Here is a 12,385-nt window from a genome sequence, read left to right on the forward strand (position 1 = left end):
ATAACACTCCGATACCACCAGCATTCCACAAGATCTTAGGTTTTATTTAACCAAAGAGTTAGAAGTCAAGACCTCCCCATTTTTTTTTTTAATTTGTTTTATATTTCATATTTCTTTTACATACATTTTTTATATACAGACACATCGTAACTTTAACTATTGCTAAAATTGTTTGATTTCATTATTTGTAGTATTTATTCTTGTTTAACAATTTCAATGATGGATCGCTCAGCCGTCCGTCCGCGCGTTGTGCTAACAAATCCGTTCAGTACAACCATTTATTCAACTACTACACTCACTGTATTGCATTTGATGACATTCAAACTCTGAGTGGAAAATCAGGACGGATGTGGGAGTTCATGCATGGGTTGCGATCCGGGGACTGCATCGGGGGTGGGGGAACAGGAAAACTGCGATTGTTTAACAATTAATTTAGCAACAAATTGCACGCTTCGCAAACTTTATACAGTACAAGGGTAAGGCTAAAAAATAGAACTGACAAGTTCAGCGAACGTGGAAATGTGAATGTGTGCGAGTGGAAATTGGAAAAGTAGTTCAGGGCGAGGGAGGGGTGGGGGTAGGGGGAGCAGAAAATTAGGCTAAACAATATCATTGAAACAAGTCGAAGGCCGACGAGCTATTATTGTTATTATTGCTGTGGTTCTGATGCTGCTGCTGCTGCTGGAACGCTCCAAAGTTGGCAAATGCTGATTGGTTTTGTGGAATGCTTTGCTGAGGGACCTGTGCTCCGAACAGATTCGGACTGGTCATCGGCGATAGTCCAGGGAATCCGCTGCCGCCGGTCTGCACATTCAGCGGTGCCTGGCCTGACTTCGCCGGGCTCTGCGTCTTCATGCTGTTCATCGACAGAGCTGGGGCACTCGCCTTGCCCGTCTTGCTCATCAACAGGTTGTCGAGGTCGATGTTCAGGTTGCCAGCCTTCAGATTGCCCGACCAGGTGGCGCCCACATTGATGGGCGCGGCGGCGGTAACAGCTCCGTTGGTATTATTATTGTTATTAATATTATTATTGTTGGTAACAGACATCGGTTGGAGAAGATCATTGCCCGTGACGGCGGCGATGGGAGGCAGCATATTGTCTGGAAAAACAAGAGCAGCATAAACGTTATTATTGGCTTTTGGCATCGGGTTTACTTGGGTTAAGAAAGCTAGCTGACTGTAGATGAGTGGCTTCGATAGAGTTGCGAATGCGACTACTTGGTGATCGTCTAATGAGGTGGTGGTCACTACTCGGAAGCGTTTGCGCGGCAAATCAAGTTGACAAGTGCAGTTACAAAGTCAAAGAATAGGTTCATATAGAGATACTGAGCTATTGCTGCTAGATTGGGTTGCTTTTCGTTTACCTAATGAGTCCGCGCCGGGGGCGCAATGCCCGGTATATTGAGAAATGCTTTTCAATTCACCATTTTTAGGTACATATATATTTGGGAAATTAAATTAGATCCGATGTGTGTGTGTTTGTTTGGGTTGCAATACAAATATGCAGTGGGAGAAAAACAAATAAACAAAAGAAAGTAGTTTAAATGATATAAATCCGTATATACCTGCAATACAATGGCTTGTGTCGGCTTCAAACTTAAGGCTAATTGTCATTATCAACTGAATTACATTTTAAAATACTAGGGAAATGTTTAAGGACACGGGTTTCAAGATTATAGGTATGTGTATATTCCGAAAGGATTTTAAGGACACGGGTTTCAATGTGTGTTTTCTGAAAGGTTTCATATTTGGATATAAACGTAAGGCTAGGTTTAGAGATTTCTCCAGCGAAATCAACAAATACGTAATTTCGTAAATAGTTTTTAACTTTAAGCATTCAAAAAAGATGAAAAACGACGAGCAACAGTTTTAGCTCGGTGAAGATATGACGCGCGAACTTATGTCGCTACCCTATTCCTTATGACCTATAACTAGGCAGCCTGTTCCATGGCGGCTGCATCGAAGAGCTTGTAGCAGGTGTCCAGGATGCTCTGCGCCAGATCTCGGCACTCCTCCGATGTCTCCCCGCCCACAAGGGGCGAACGCACAAAGTCCTCCAGCCAGCGCTGCAGCTCGTTTAGAGACTCGGCAAAATGCTGGGCCAGTACATGGCCAGGGGTGGTGACCAAGGCGATACCAATCAGCTGCAGAGTGGCCGCACGCACCCGAGCCTCGGCATTGAAGCGCACAAAGGCGCACAAATCGAAGATCTCGCGGGTCATCGCCGGCAGGAGTGGACAGTTCTGGGAGCACATGACCAGCACGGACAGAGTGTGCAGCAGATTCACCAGCAACTGGGTGTCTATGTCGTGGGCAATATCCTCGTACTTCACAAACAGCATCTGGCGCGTCCGCTGGCCCCTCACCAGGCTGAAGAAGAAGGTGCCGGCTACCGGATGGAAGGGATTCGCTCTCTCCACTCGCTCTCCCGTCTTCGGCTTGCTAAAGTATCGCTTGGTTTTGGCTCGAAGGCGTTCGCGGATTATCTTCTGGGCAGCCGCCAGACGCGCTGCTGGACTCACTTCCGCGTTTTGGAGCTCAAATTTGCGTGGTTGTTTGGCTGCAGGTGGCACAATGTCCAGGCTCACTGCCTCACTGGGCTTCATCTCGTCGCCGGAGAGTTCTTTGGCTGTCGCTGCCAGCACCTGGAGGATCAGGATACGCACATTGGCCGCATAGGTCGAGTTGTCGGTGTGGAACTGACGGCACAGGTGCTCTGCGCACGGACCAGGGTGGGCCACACAAATGGCCACACAACACTGAAATTGTGTGCGCTCAAAGTTCTCGAAATAGAACTGCATGTCCAAAGTGAGGAACAGCTGCAGCAGGTCCAGGGCCAGCTGTGCGTCGTGCCTGCCGAGTTGGCCACGAATGAGAGACTCCGCGGTGCTCAGAGCGCCCTCAAAGACCTGATAGTTGTCCACTTTGGTGCGAAGGAGATGCAGCAGGTCCAGCAGGAATTTCGGACGCTGTTCGAGGGTGCTGGTTATGTCGTTGGACATGTCATATGGCTTCAGATCGTCATCATCCTCATCCAGTGGCTCGTCATCGTCCGAGTCCAGCTGCATTTTGACATTTTCCTTCCCTGCGATTGGCTTTGTATTAGTAATGATCTTGGGGCGAGTCTGCTGCTGAATTTCCTCAGAGCTGCCCATAAATTCCTTGAGATGTGATTCCAACTGTTTCAGGTGCTCTTCATCGATCTTTTCATCCAGAGTCGACTTGCTGGCGCATTCAAACTCCGCTAGCTCGTCCAATTCCTCAAAGATGTGCCACTGGGGTGTGCCCTTCATGGATTCGTAATCAAATCGAAGTCGATCCTCATCCTTTGTATCCGGCAGAGCCATAAAGTTAAAGAGCAGCTCCACTGTTTTCATTCCCACATAACGCTGCACTGAGTCTGGCGACTGCAAATGGTTACTAAGTCCGTCGTGGAGCTGCCGCTTGCTGTCGAACTCAACCTCCAGACCTCGATACAGGCACTTTCCTGCCGCCACGAGGAACTTGGAAATGGCCAAGTGCTCCTGGCTGCTCAGTTTATGCAACGAAATGCGCTTGGACCATATGCCCAGCAACTGATTGAAGAGCACCTGCAGTTGTCCAGGCTTAGACACATTAAGATAAGTCGTCAGCGTCTTAATTTGCTTGTTTTCCACAGGCGTCCGTTGCAGGGGTAACTTTTGCAGCAGACAGTGCTTCCAGTGAGGGACTTCCAGCGCCGATGGTCCTAGCAGGACATAGAGATTCAGTTCGGCAGAGAGTGCCGACTGGGCGGCCTTAAGACAAGCACTTGGATCCAGTTGCATCATGACGGCTTGCACCACCTTCCTCCCTCTGCGAGGCACCGCGCAGTCCTTCATCACTCGCAGTAAGCCCTCCAGAGTTGGGACATCGTTTTGAAGGTTTATAAGCTGCGACAAGAGCCAGGAGTGAGGGGTTAGGTCGAAGTATTCCTCGTCATCCTCGCATTGCAGCAGAAAATGGAAGGATTTCAGCCATTGACGCAGCAGGAGCTGCTGGTAGGGAACAGGAGCAAACGCCTGCGGCAGCTGGCGACCCAGACGATTGGCTACGTGGCCGGGCAGACCGACGAGCAGTTGAAAGAACGCCTTCACCTGGGCATCCAATTCCTCAATCCGTCTCTCTGGCATTACTTTGATGGTCCGAGCAAATCGCTGCATCAAGGAGCCCCTCTGGCGGGAGATGTGCAGCAAGGCAATGGGTACCAGGCAGTCATCCTTCAGCAAATGCTCCAGCAAGGAGGCAACAGTCCCCGGAAACTGATCCAATCCTGTCTGAAGCGTCTCAAAGGCTACCAGGACATAGTCGAAGCTGTGATCTAGCATAAAGAGATTCACGAGATCCACATCCCTCGAGGGTTCGGGCCAATCCTGACTGAAAAGCTCGACCACTTGGCTAAGCAGCGAGGCGTACTCTCCGTTGGCCAGCGAACTCCAGTCGCAGGTCTGACGATCGAGGCCCACCAACTGCTCCGGGGTGGTGAAGCCAGGCAAGGCATTTGATTGGTGGATCTCTCTGATAATGACTGCCACCTGGTTGGCCGAGGAAGCGCTTTGGACCTGCTCCAAGTCGCGCAACTGCTTCTGCGCCTTGGCCAATGCCAGACGCACCGACTCCGGCGGCGGCGGCGGCGGAGGCGACACCCGATAGCCAACGGATGCCAACTGCTCTTCGACAGCTGCGAGAGAGAACGAGAAGAGAACGTGTGCATCCGATTGGAATATGTTGCCGTTTATGTGTGAGGAGGAGGGTGAAAGAGTGTTTCACTGTGTGCGGGCGAGGGGAGCTCGACGTAGAGATAGTGGCTCTAGTCAAGCTCGGGAGGGGCGCCGTCATGCAGCGGTTCCTAGATACATCATGAAGTGACCAAGGCCAAGACAATTACTCTATAGCTAAACTTAAGCATAAAACGAGGCTAACACTATTAGGCTACGCGAATCGAGTGGCAACTCACCCATGGGCATGCTTTGGTGTATGGACAGATCGCCCAGACCCGCCAGGAGATCCGTAGCCGTGGTGGCCGACGCCGTCGTTGTGGGCGCAGCGTTGAACAGGTCGAAGGAGTCGTTGGCCGGCGTGGCCGTCTGAAGCATGGTCCCATCCAGAGCAGAGGTCGACGTAGTCGAGCCTTGGAAAGCAGCAAAGTCGGCAAACTCATCGTTGGTGGCCGGTATGAGGCCCGTGGAAGGAGGCTCGCTGGCCGGACCTGCTGAGCTACCGCCAAAGGCCGAGGCAAAGTCGCCGAACTCCTGCTGGCCACCGTCACCAGCCCGCGGATTGAAGTCATCATCGTCATCCACAATCACTGCGGCGCTGTTCAGGTTCTTCTCCTGCGTTGGCGACGGCGAGCAGGTCTTGAACAGATCGTCCAGCAGATCATTACTATTGCTTTGCGTATTATTGTTTGCCTTGGAGGTGGCGGGCGAGCTGGCGCCCATCAGGTCCACGCTGGTGGGTGTGTCTCGGTGCGTTGGCGAGTGTATGCCGGCAGCTCCGCCAGGCGCTGGCTTTCCGAAGCTGGCCGCCGCCCCAAGATCGATCTTCTTTTGCGACGCCGCCGGCTTTGTGGCAGCCGATGACGTTGGCTGCTTGGACACCGGCGAGCTAACGGCCTTCGATCGGATGTTCATGTTTAGGCTGGAGGGCTTGGCCTCGCTGGCCACTTCGGCGGGACTGGCTCGGTCGTTGTAGCGGTAGTTACGTCTGCGGTGGGATAGAAATTATGTATTTTATATGGGTGGTTCCAGGCCGTTTTAATCGTAACACTTGCCTTGGACTGGGTGAGTCGCTGTCGGATCCCTCGCGCTCTCCGTCGTAGTGAGTATCATCATCCTCGTACCGATCCTTGTCGTTGTTCTTGTCGGAGTCTGCAATAAGAATCGAGAATAAAGCTTTAGGTCGGATACAAAGTTTGGAAGCTCTCGTTTTTACTCACACCAATTGTCGCCACGACTGGACCGATAGTCTCCGCCGTCGTTGTAGCCTCCACTGCCGCTGCCACCACCTCCACTGTAACCGCTGTAGCCACCGCTTCGCATGCCCATCGCATCGCTGCTCATACCGATGTACTTGTCCTTGTTCTTCTTCGCCTTCTTGCGCTCCTCGCGCAGCCGATCGTCGTCCTGAATGAAGTCTATAAGCTCTCGTACCTTATGCCTAACGTTAATACCCTGATCCTTGCCGCCCTCGTCGGTGAACGTGTAGTTCTCCAGCGAGCGGAGATCGTAGATGTGCTCCCTCGAGGAGGTCACCACCCGCTCGGAGCCGTTCCGCACCAAGTAGTTGAGCAAGAGGAGGCTCTGCAATGGGCAGAAATTTCATGAGGAACTGATGGTTATGATTGAGGGTTCGAATATCACCTTGTAGGTGCGGCGCCAGTTGGTCTTGTTGTCCTGCAGCATCCGTTTCCACAGCATGGACATCACCTCCGGGAATGTCTCGTAAGAGAATGTGGCGTAGGCCAGCTCCTGCATCAGTGGCCCAGTGGGGCCCCAGGGATCATCGTTGGTGGCCTCCCGCACTTTGCCCTCCGTCTCCGTGTAGTTCATCACGACATTGGTGCTGTAAGATGGATGTAATCGGGTTTAAACCAAGTTTAATGTACTATAAATAAGCTAACTACCAAAACGGTGTAAATAGATTTAAAGTAAAGCTATAAATGCTGAGCTTTTAATGTGTAAATCACACATTTTCGACTTAAGTTTATTGATTTGCATTTCTACGTAACTCCCCGATAAGGTAAACTCGGTGCAAAACAAGCCCCTTTTCAAATAATTGATCCTACAAAACGGCTAAAGTTAAATCATTTTGTTTTAAATATTGTATTACAAAATATTTAGAGGTCTAGGAATTATAGAGAATCTAGACTGCCCTCCTACCTGTCTCCAGGATCATCCGATATGAAAAATTTGTAATGAATATGTTAAAGGATAAGTGTTTTTATTTTAACATTGTTTTTCCCGTGTTCTTGGAAGTCGAAAACCCAAATTTTGACTAAAAAGTTAAGTTAATTTGTTAAATAAAATACACTTAAAAATTTAAAAAAGCCTAACGTACCTAAAGGAACCTGTAGAATTGGTTAAAGAAGTTATGTGCCAAATTTAAACTTTAACTGTTTGATGCTGATACATTGAATACCAAGCGACCTCCGTTTAACTATGCATAACTTCTTGAATTTTGCTATTATCGATGTAAAACTTGGACACAATATTCCTAATATATTAAGCCTTAAAAAAATTAAATACCTCAGCCCCCTCTTAAAGTAAAGCTATAAATTCTGAGCTTTAAATGTGTAAAGCACACATTTTCGACTTAAAACTAGTTTATTTATTTTCGCTTCTACGTAACTCCCCGATATTCATCTAAAAAAGTTAGATAACGCCTGTTTTTCTTGGGCTTTGATTTATTGATTACGTTTATAAAGCTGATACCTAGCGATTTTCCCTGTTAATCAGAGGTAGTATCTTTAAGTAAACGATGTGCGACAACAATGCGGTTTTACAGTGCCCAGATAGAGAGATAAATAAATAAAAAGCAAACAGTCTTGGCTGGCTCTTGATAGGCATTCGAAACGTGACGGTGACGGGAGAGCGGCAGCAAGTGCCAATTGTCGCAACTGGGCCAGTTTCTCTTATCAGGGGCAGATAAGACCCAGGAAAAGTGTTTCGTCTGCCCCGTAGGAACCTGGAACTCCACTTCACCCGATAACTAGCCATTTGGAAATACGAGAACTGTGCGCCTGATTAGCTACAGAGTTCGGGCCAACTCTAGCCAGCCATAAAAGGGGCTGGTGGTGAAAGGGGCTCCCGTAATTAATAACAAAACAGCAACAGCAATTTCACTGGAAAGCCAGCCAGCTAGCCAGTCGATGTGGCTGGAAGTGTTAACACAGGTGGAACATTTTGTTATATTTGGGCAGCCGCAGCCGAAAGCAAACAAATTGTTTCTTGATAAACCCCCGCTCACGCTCACACCACCACTGCTCCTCTCACACCCCCCGCTCGGATATGGGTATGGGGGTATCGGAATGCGGCTGTGTGAGTAAGCCCGTTCAAAGCTGCGAACAACCTTGAAAGCAGCAACAAAAGCGACCATAATCCAGCACCCGAATGCAGCGGATCCAAACTAATGGATCCGCTCCGTGAATAATCTGGGACTTGGGCACGGAAACCAACTATTAACACCTGTGCGGAGGAGGGGGCGTGGCGGGAAATTGTAGAATTTCGGGGCGTGGGAGCGGCCACAACAAATGCACTTGCTTCGACGGGCTGTGGTGGTACATACAGACGGGGAGGCTATCTACACTCATTCACTACTTACACCTTGTCCGCCAATTCGCGCACTTTCCACATGCTTATGAACTTATCAACCATTTTGGAGCAATCGAATGCCACGGAATTTTTCACACAATCTCGGCGAACGGTGGCTGGAAAACCCAACTACAACAACTCGAACTCGTTTTTGCTTGGCGTGCCGTCTTTGTTGTTGCTCGTGTGCTGCCGCACTTGATTGTTTAATTACGTATGTATTTATTGTTGTTATTTATTGGCTTTTATACTACACTTGCAAACAAAAATCTAAAAAGGTAAACCAAAATTTTAAAACGAAATCACAGCAGAAATTTTTTTGGTGAGTTGTCCCAGTGTTGCCAGATGAAAATTTGGCTTTCCCCTAAAAAATCTCGAAAGCCCAGAAAATGGCCAGAGTTGGAAAACTCTCGATGATGAATCGAGGTATCGCACAGCACTGCCACAATCGATACTATCGATATCACTATCGAGTTTTTTTGCAGCTCTATCGAGCAGGCTTCGCTTTGCTCATCCCCCAAAAAAAATCAACAACAAAAATCGCCGTCGACGACATATTTTATTTTGGCAAGCAAACGCCGCCGACAAAAGCAAAAAGGCGCGCTTGAACACAAGGACTTCAACCCGAGGTGGTCATTTGCTGGAACACAGCTGCTGTTAGAGTTAGAAGATCCAAGCGAGAGTGCGAAAATGGATGACTCACGCGAAGAAAGCCAGTTCATCGTGGACGACGTTAGCAAGACAATTAAGGAGGCCATCGAGAGCACCATCGGCGGCAATGCCTACCAGCACGACAAGGTGAACAACTGGACCGGCCAGGTGGTGGAGAACTGCCTCACCGTGCTGACCAAGGAGCAGAAGCCGTACAAGTACATAGTGACTGCCATGATCATGCAGAAGAACGGGGCTGGCCTGCACACGGCCAGCTCCTGCTATTGGAACAACGACACTGACGGATCCTGCACAGTGCGCTGGGAGAACAAGACCATGTACTGCATTGTCTCCGTTTTCGGGCTGGCCGTCTAGAGGCCAGCTGAGGACCGGAGGGTCGTCCAGGAGAACGAGGAGGAAGAGGAAGTCAATAATCGATACTAACTAATAAGGGGGGAGGGAATAACAAGATTGCCGTCGGAGCCCAGGCACTTTTCGGTCGGCTAGCCTGCTACGAGGACGAAATTAACCATGAACCACAATCGAGTTGGAGACATGTTGTATCCCAAGGAATTAAGCGCCTAATGTTACTCTTGATTTTCAATTTAAAAAACCCTAAATAAAGTAATGTAAAAATAATGAATTACCCATGGAACAGCACTTTATTTCCTACAACAAACGCCGTTTGGAACACGGCTAAAATAAACTTTATTGACCCGCCTGCCAGGGTTTGTTTAATCGATGGCGGGGCGGGGTGTCCTTGGCGCGCTACACCTCGGCTCCTACTTCTTGCGCTGGAACCGGCGTCCCGCTTTCAGTGCTGGAACCTTGCTGGGCAGGCGCAGGCTCAGCGTATCAGAGCGGGACTTCGGCAGGGCGTTGACGATATGGGCGTACTGCTTGATTCGCTCCTTGCTGGTGGCCAGTAGGCGGGAGAGGACATTGATATCCACTTCGTGCTTCTCGCTGATAAGCAAAGCCAGAACAATAAAGTGTGTTAAAGCCTTCTCCGTGCTGAAGTTGGTGCGAGTGCCTCGCTTGGCCACATTGGGATCCGCAAAACGATGACGGATATCGTTCTCAATCTTTTCCGTGATCCGCGAGAGTTCCACCTTCTGCATTTGTCGAGAACGCAGGGAAATCAGTGACTGCAGAGCGTCCATGTATATGATTATCTTGATGTGCAGCATGTCCTGCTTGGAGGTTATGCTCTTCTCCTGAATCCGGGCCAGGCAATTCTTGAGGTATTCGGACTTGATGCTGAAAATGTCCCAAAAGGTTAGCTGGATACTCGGTTTTATGTAATTTTATACTTACGGAAGGCTCTGGGCGGGCGTGGAATAGACAACTTTGGCCTCTTCGTCCAGGCGTTCGAGCAGGGCACTGGGAATGACATCCTCCACATCGTAGACATGGTCCAGGTTGGTGGCCGCCTTGTCGCACTTTGGTACAATGGTGGCCAAGTACTCCTCGTTGCTAATGCTAACATCCGCCAGCGTGTCATCGTCCTCGTCGCCCTCCTGCTGGGCCGATAACTTTACCGTTTCATCCAGGTCCTGGCGCACCACATCCACGTTAACTAACATCTTCTCGTGATTGTCCACGAACCGGGACGCCTTCCGTCCACCGAATTCTTTGAGCAGTTTCTTGTTGGCGTGCTCCCTGCTCAACATGGGAATCCTTCGCTTCTGGCGATCCATTTGCTGGTAAATGTTGTTGGAGAGTAACGCCTGTTGCATGGGCACAATCTGCACTTTGTTGGTGGACTTGTCACGTAGGCAAACGTAGGTATCGTACTGCTGGCTGTCCTGCAGGTCACCTGTGTACGCCTGCTGGCCGGCCACGATGAGAGCTTGCTTCTTCCGGTCCGTCGTGCTCTCCATGGTGCAGAAGACACCGGTGCCCCCAAGTGATCCATTCTGGAACTTCACTGCAAAGGGCCAGATATGATTTATTTTGATGTAAAATCCATGTCTTTCATGACTCACCTGCGGTGGGCAGCTGCTCGTTCCGTTTGTGTTTGCAGACGGTCTCAATATCCGTCTTGTTTTCCATTTTATTAGTTTTTAAAGTTATAAAATTCCTTTACAACATTTAAAAACAAACAGCACGTGTAAAATTAATAAGGATGGGAGCTGTTCGATTTCTTTATCGATACTATCGATATCTCTTTCGGTTGTTCTTATCGCTGACATTTGCCATATTCAGCTGTTTAAAGAGAGTTGCCAGAATTTTTAAAGTCACAAGACCGTTAAAATTTAAATTTTATATATTTTTATTTAAAATAATTAAAAATAAATTTTATCTTAATATAACTTTTAGAAATCTCCTTATGTTCGCTGGACAACATCTGGTATAAGGCCAAATCCGGAAAATGTGTAATGCTTGCTCTTCACGATCTTCACCACTTGCTGCAATTTATAATTAATTCTATTTATTATTTCGAAGTTATTTTGCCTTTAGCCTACCATGACCAGTTTGATGAGAAAAACTGCAAAAGTGAGAAAGTTAATGCTCATAATGGCCGCCTCTGGTGGAAAATCTATATCCGAATCATCAAGCAATCCACGGCGACGTCGCCTTTTTCGCTCCGGTGGCTGCCAAAGAACCGCAAATTGTTGCTCTGCGTGAAAAATATATTATATTTATAAAAACTTCATAGATCTAATTAAATTTGTTAAATTATGTCACCGAAGAAAATTGTGCATCTCCGCTAAATATCTGTTTATTAATCTATAAATATCCTTCTAAATTTTACGCACCAATAAGTCGCATGAGATTGTCGCGCAAATTTTGCAGCAGCTTTATCTTCTTGCTAAAGGTAAGGGCAGATTTTTTGATCCAGGTCTTCTGCAAGGTATTTAGGAACTTGAGAAATCCTTGCATGCTGGGCAGCTCGATGCCATCAGCATCTTCTGACGGCTGCTCGGTGGTCTCCTCCTCGGCAGATTGATCACTGACATTCTCCGGTGCATTTGACGAGTGTCTCCTGGATGTGGTCTCCACTTTTGGGGTCACCACCTCCACATTCAGGTTGGGTGGCGCCTTTGTGGAGCTCATCATTATCGGGGGATTATTGACGCCAAATCGCTCCCGCTGATACTCCAACCAGGCGGCACTGGGCGTGGTGAAGTCATCTCCCTGATGACTGATCCCGTAGAGAATTATAAGAAGAAAACACTTTATCACCAAACGAGGCATCTTCTCTGGTGGATTGCCGCTTAAGAACTACTGTGAAAAACTGCGAAAAAGTCTTTCTCGGGAAAGGTGTCAGTCGTTCTAGTCCAGCGATTTTTGTGATGCAGAGAGACAAGTGACGATTAAGACAACCATGTGGGTGACAGGAAAAAGTTTACAGTCATGGGTACTGGTAAAGCTAAAAAAATAGTGTCTTGCGCCATTTAACT

The 12,385-nt window shown here is 48.4% G+C and overlaps 4 protein-coding genes across 5 annotated transcripts; 1 reads left to right on the forward strand and 3 right to left on the reverse strand.

Moving 5' to 3' along the window:
• Positions 1-126: 126 nt before the first annotated feature.
• Positions 127-8,688, reverse strand: lqfR (clathrin interactor lqfR). Of its 2 annotated transcripts, none has more exons than XM_017180269.3 (6): positions 8,341-8,682; positions 6,381-6,582; positions 5,957-6,320; positions 5,792-5,888; positions 4,976-5,724; positions 127-1,100 (listed from the first exon to the last, which is right to left on the reverse strand). In XM_017180269.3, the coding sequence occupies exons 1-6, from the start codon at positions 8,391-8,393 to the stop codon at positions 610-612; spliced, it is 1,956 nt and encodes a 651-aa protein (XP_017035758.1). In that variant the 5' UTR covers positions 8,394-8,682; the 3' UTR covers positions 127-609. The 2 variants fall into 2 exon arrangements, with proteins under 2 accessions (XP_017035758.1, XP_017035759.1); XM_017180270.2 differs by lacking the exon at positions 127-1,100 and adding an exon at positions 1,420-4,699 and having other exon boundaries at positions 8,341-8,688.
• A 126-nt stretch (positions 8,689-8,814) lies between these two features.
• On the forward strand, positions 8,815-9,621 carry Dlc90F (dynein light chain 90F). The gene has a single exon (XM_017180275.3). The coding sequence runs from the start codon at positions 9,018-9,020 to the stop codon at positions 9,351-9,353; it is 336 nt and encodes a 111-aa protein (XP_017035764.1). The 5' UTR covers positions 8,815-9,017; the 3' UTR covers positions 9,354-9,621.
• Positions 9,618-11,127, reverse strand: Polr1E (RNA polymerase I subunit E). Its single transcript, XM_017180272.2, has 3 exons — positions 10,967-11,127; positions 10,296-10,908; positions 9,618-10,238 (listed from the first exon to the last, which is right to left on the reverse strand). Exons 1-3 carry the CDS (start codon positions 11,031-11,033, stop codon positions 9,761-9,763), a joined length of 1,158 nt encoding a protein of 385 aa, XP_017035761.1. The 5' UTR covers positions 11,034-11,127; the 3' UTR covers positions 9,618-9,760.
• Positions 11,128-11,283: 156 nt separating this feature from the next.
• LOC108084008 (uncharacterized) lies at positions 11,284-12,179 on the reverse strand. Its single transcript, XM_017180020.2, has 3 exons — positions 11,741-12,179; positions 11,447-11,601; positions 11,284-11,389 (listed from the first exon to the last, which is right to left on the reverse strand). Exons 1-3 carry the CDS (start codon positions 12,177-12,179, stop codon positions 11,309-11,311), a joined length of 675 nt encoding a protein of 224 aa, XP_017035509.1. The 3' UTR covers positions 11,284-11,308.
• Positions 12,180-12,385: the final 206 nt, after the last annotated feature.

This window comes from Drosophila kikkawai, chromosome 3R (assembly GCF_030179895.1).
Source record: "Drosophila kikkawai strain 14028-0561.14 chromosome 3R, DkikHiC1v2, whole genome shotgun sequence".
Classification (NCBI taxonomy): domain Eukaryota; kingdom Metazoa; phylum Arthropoda; class Insecta; order Diptera; family Drosophilidae; genus Drosophila; species Drosophila kikkawai.

What these genes read in the sequence shown, in the direction of transcription:
- lqfR (XM_017180270.2), bottom strand. Translation starts at nt 8,393, where the DNA reads ATGGTTGATAAGTTCATAAGCATGTGGAAAGTGCGCGAATTGGCGGAC. An exon ending in CGCGAATTGGCGGACAAGGT is followed by an intron (nt 6,583 to 8,340) that starts GTAAGTAGTGAA and finishes TCCATCTTACAG; the next exon opens with CACCAATGTCGTGATGAACT. An exon ending in ACACCAAAGCATGCCCATGG is followed by an intron (nt 4,700 to 4,975) that starts GTGAGTTGCCAC and finishes TCTCTCTCGCAG; the next exon opens with CTGTCGAAGAGCAGTTGGCA.
- Dlc90F (XM_017180275.3), top strand. Translation starts at nt 9,018, where the DNA reads ATGGATGACTCACGCGAAGAAAGCCAGTTCATCGTGGACGACGTTAGC.
- Polr1E (XM_017180272.2), bottom strand. Translation starts at nt 11,033, where the DNA reads ATGGAAAACAAGACGGATATTGAGACCGTCTGCAAACACAAACGGAAC. An exon ending in CGAGCAGCTGCCCACCGCAG is followed by an intron (nt 10,909 to 10,966) that starts GTGAGTCATGAA and finishes GGCCCTTTGCAG; the next exon opens with TGAAGTTCCAGAATGGATCA. An exon ending in ACGCCCGCCCAGAGCCTTCC is followed by an intron (nt 10,239 to 10,295) that starts GTAAGTATAAAA and finishes GGACATTTTCAG; the next exon opens with CATCAAGTCCGAATACCTCA.
- LOC108084008 (XM_017180020.2), bottom strand. Translation starts at nt 12,179, where the DNA reads ATGCCTCGTTTGGTGATAAAGTGTTTTCTTCTTATAATTCTCTACGGG. An exon ending in CAATCTCATGCGACTTATTG is followed by an intron (nt 11,602 to 11,740) that starts GTGCGTAAAATT and finishes TTTTTCACGCAG; the next exon opens with AGCAACAATTTGCGGTTCTT. An exon ending in TTCTCATCAAACTGGTCATG is followed by an intron (nt 11,390 to 11,446) that starts GTAGGCTAAAGG and finishes TATAAATTGCAG; the next exon opens with CAAGTGGTGAAGATCGTGAA.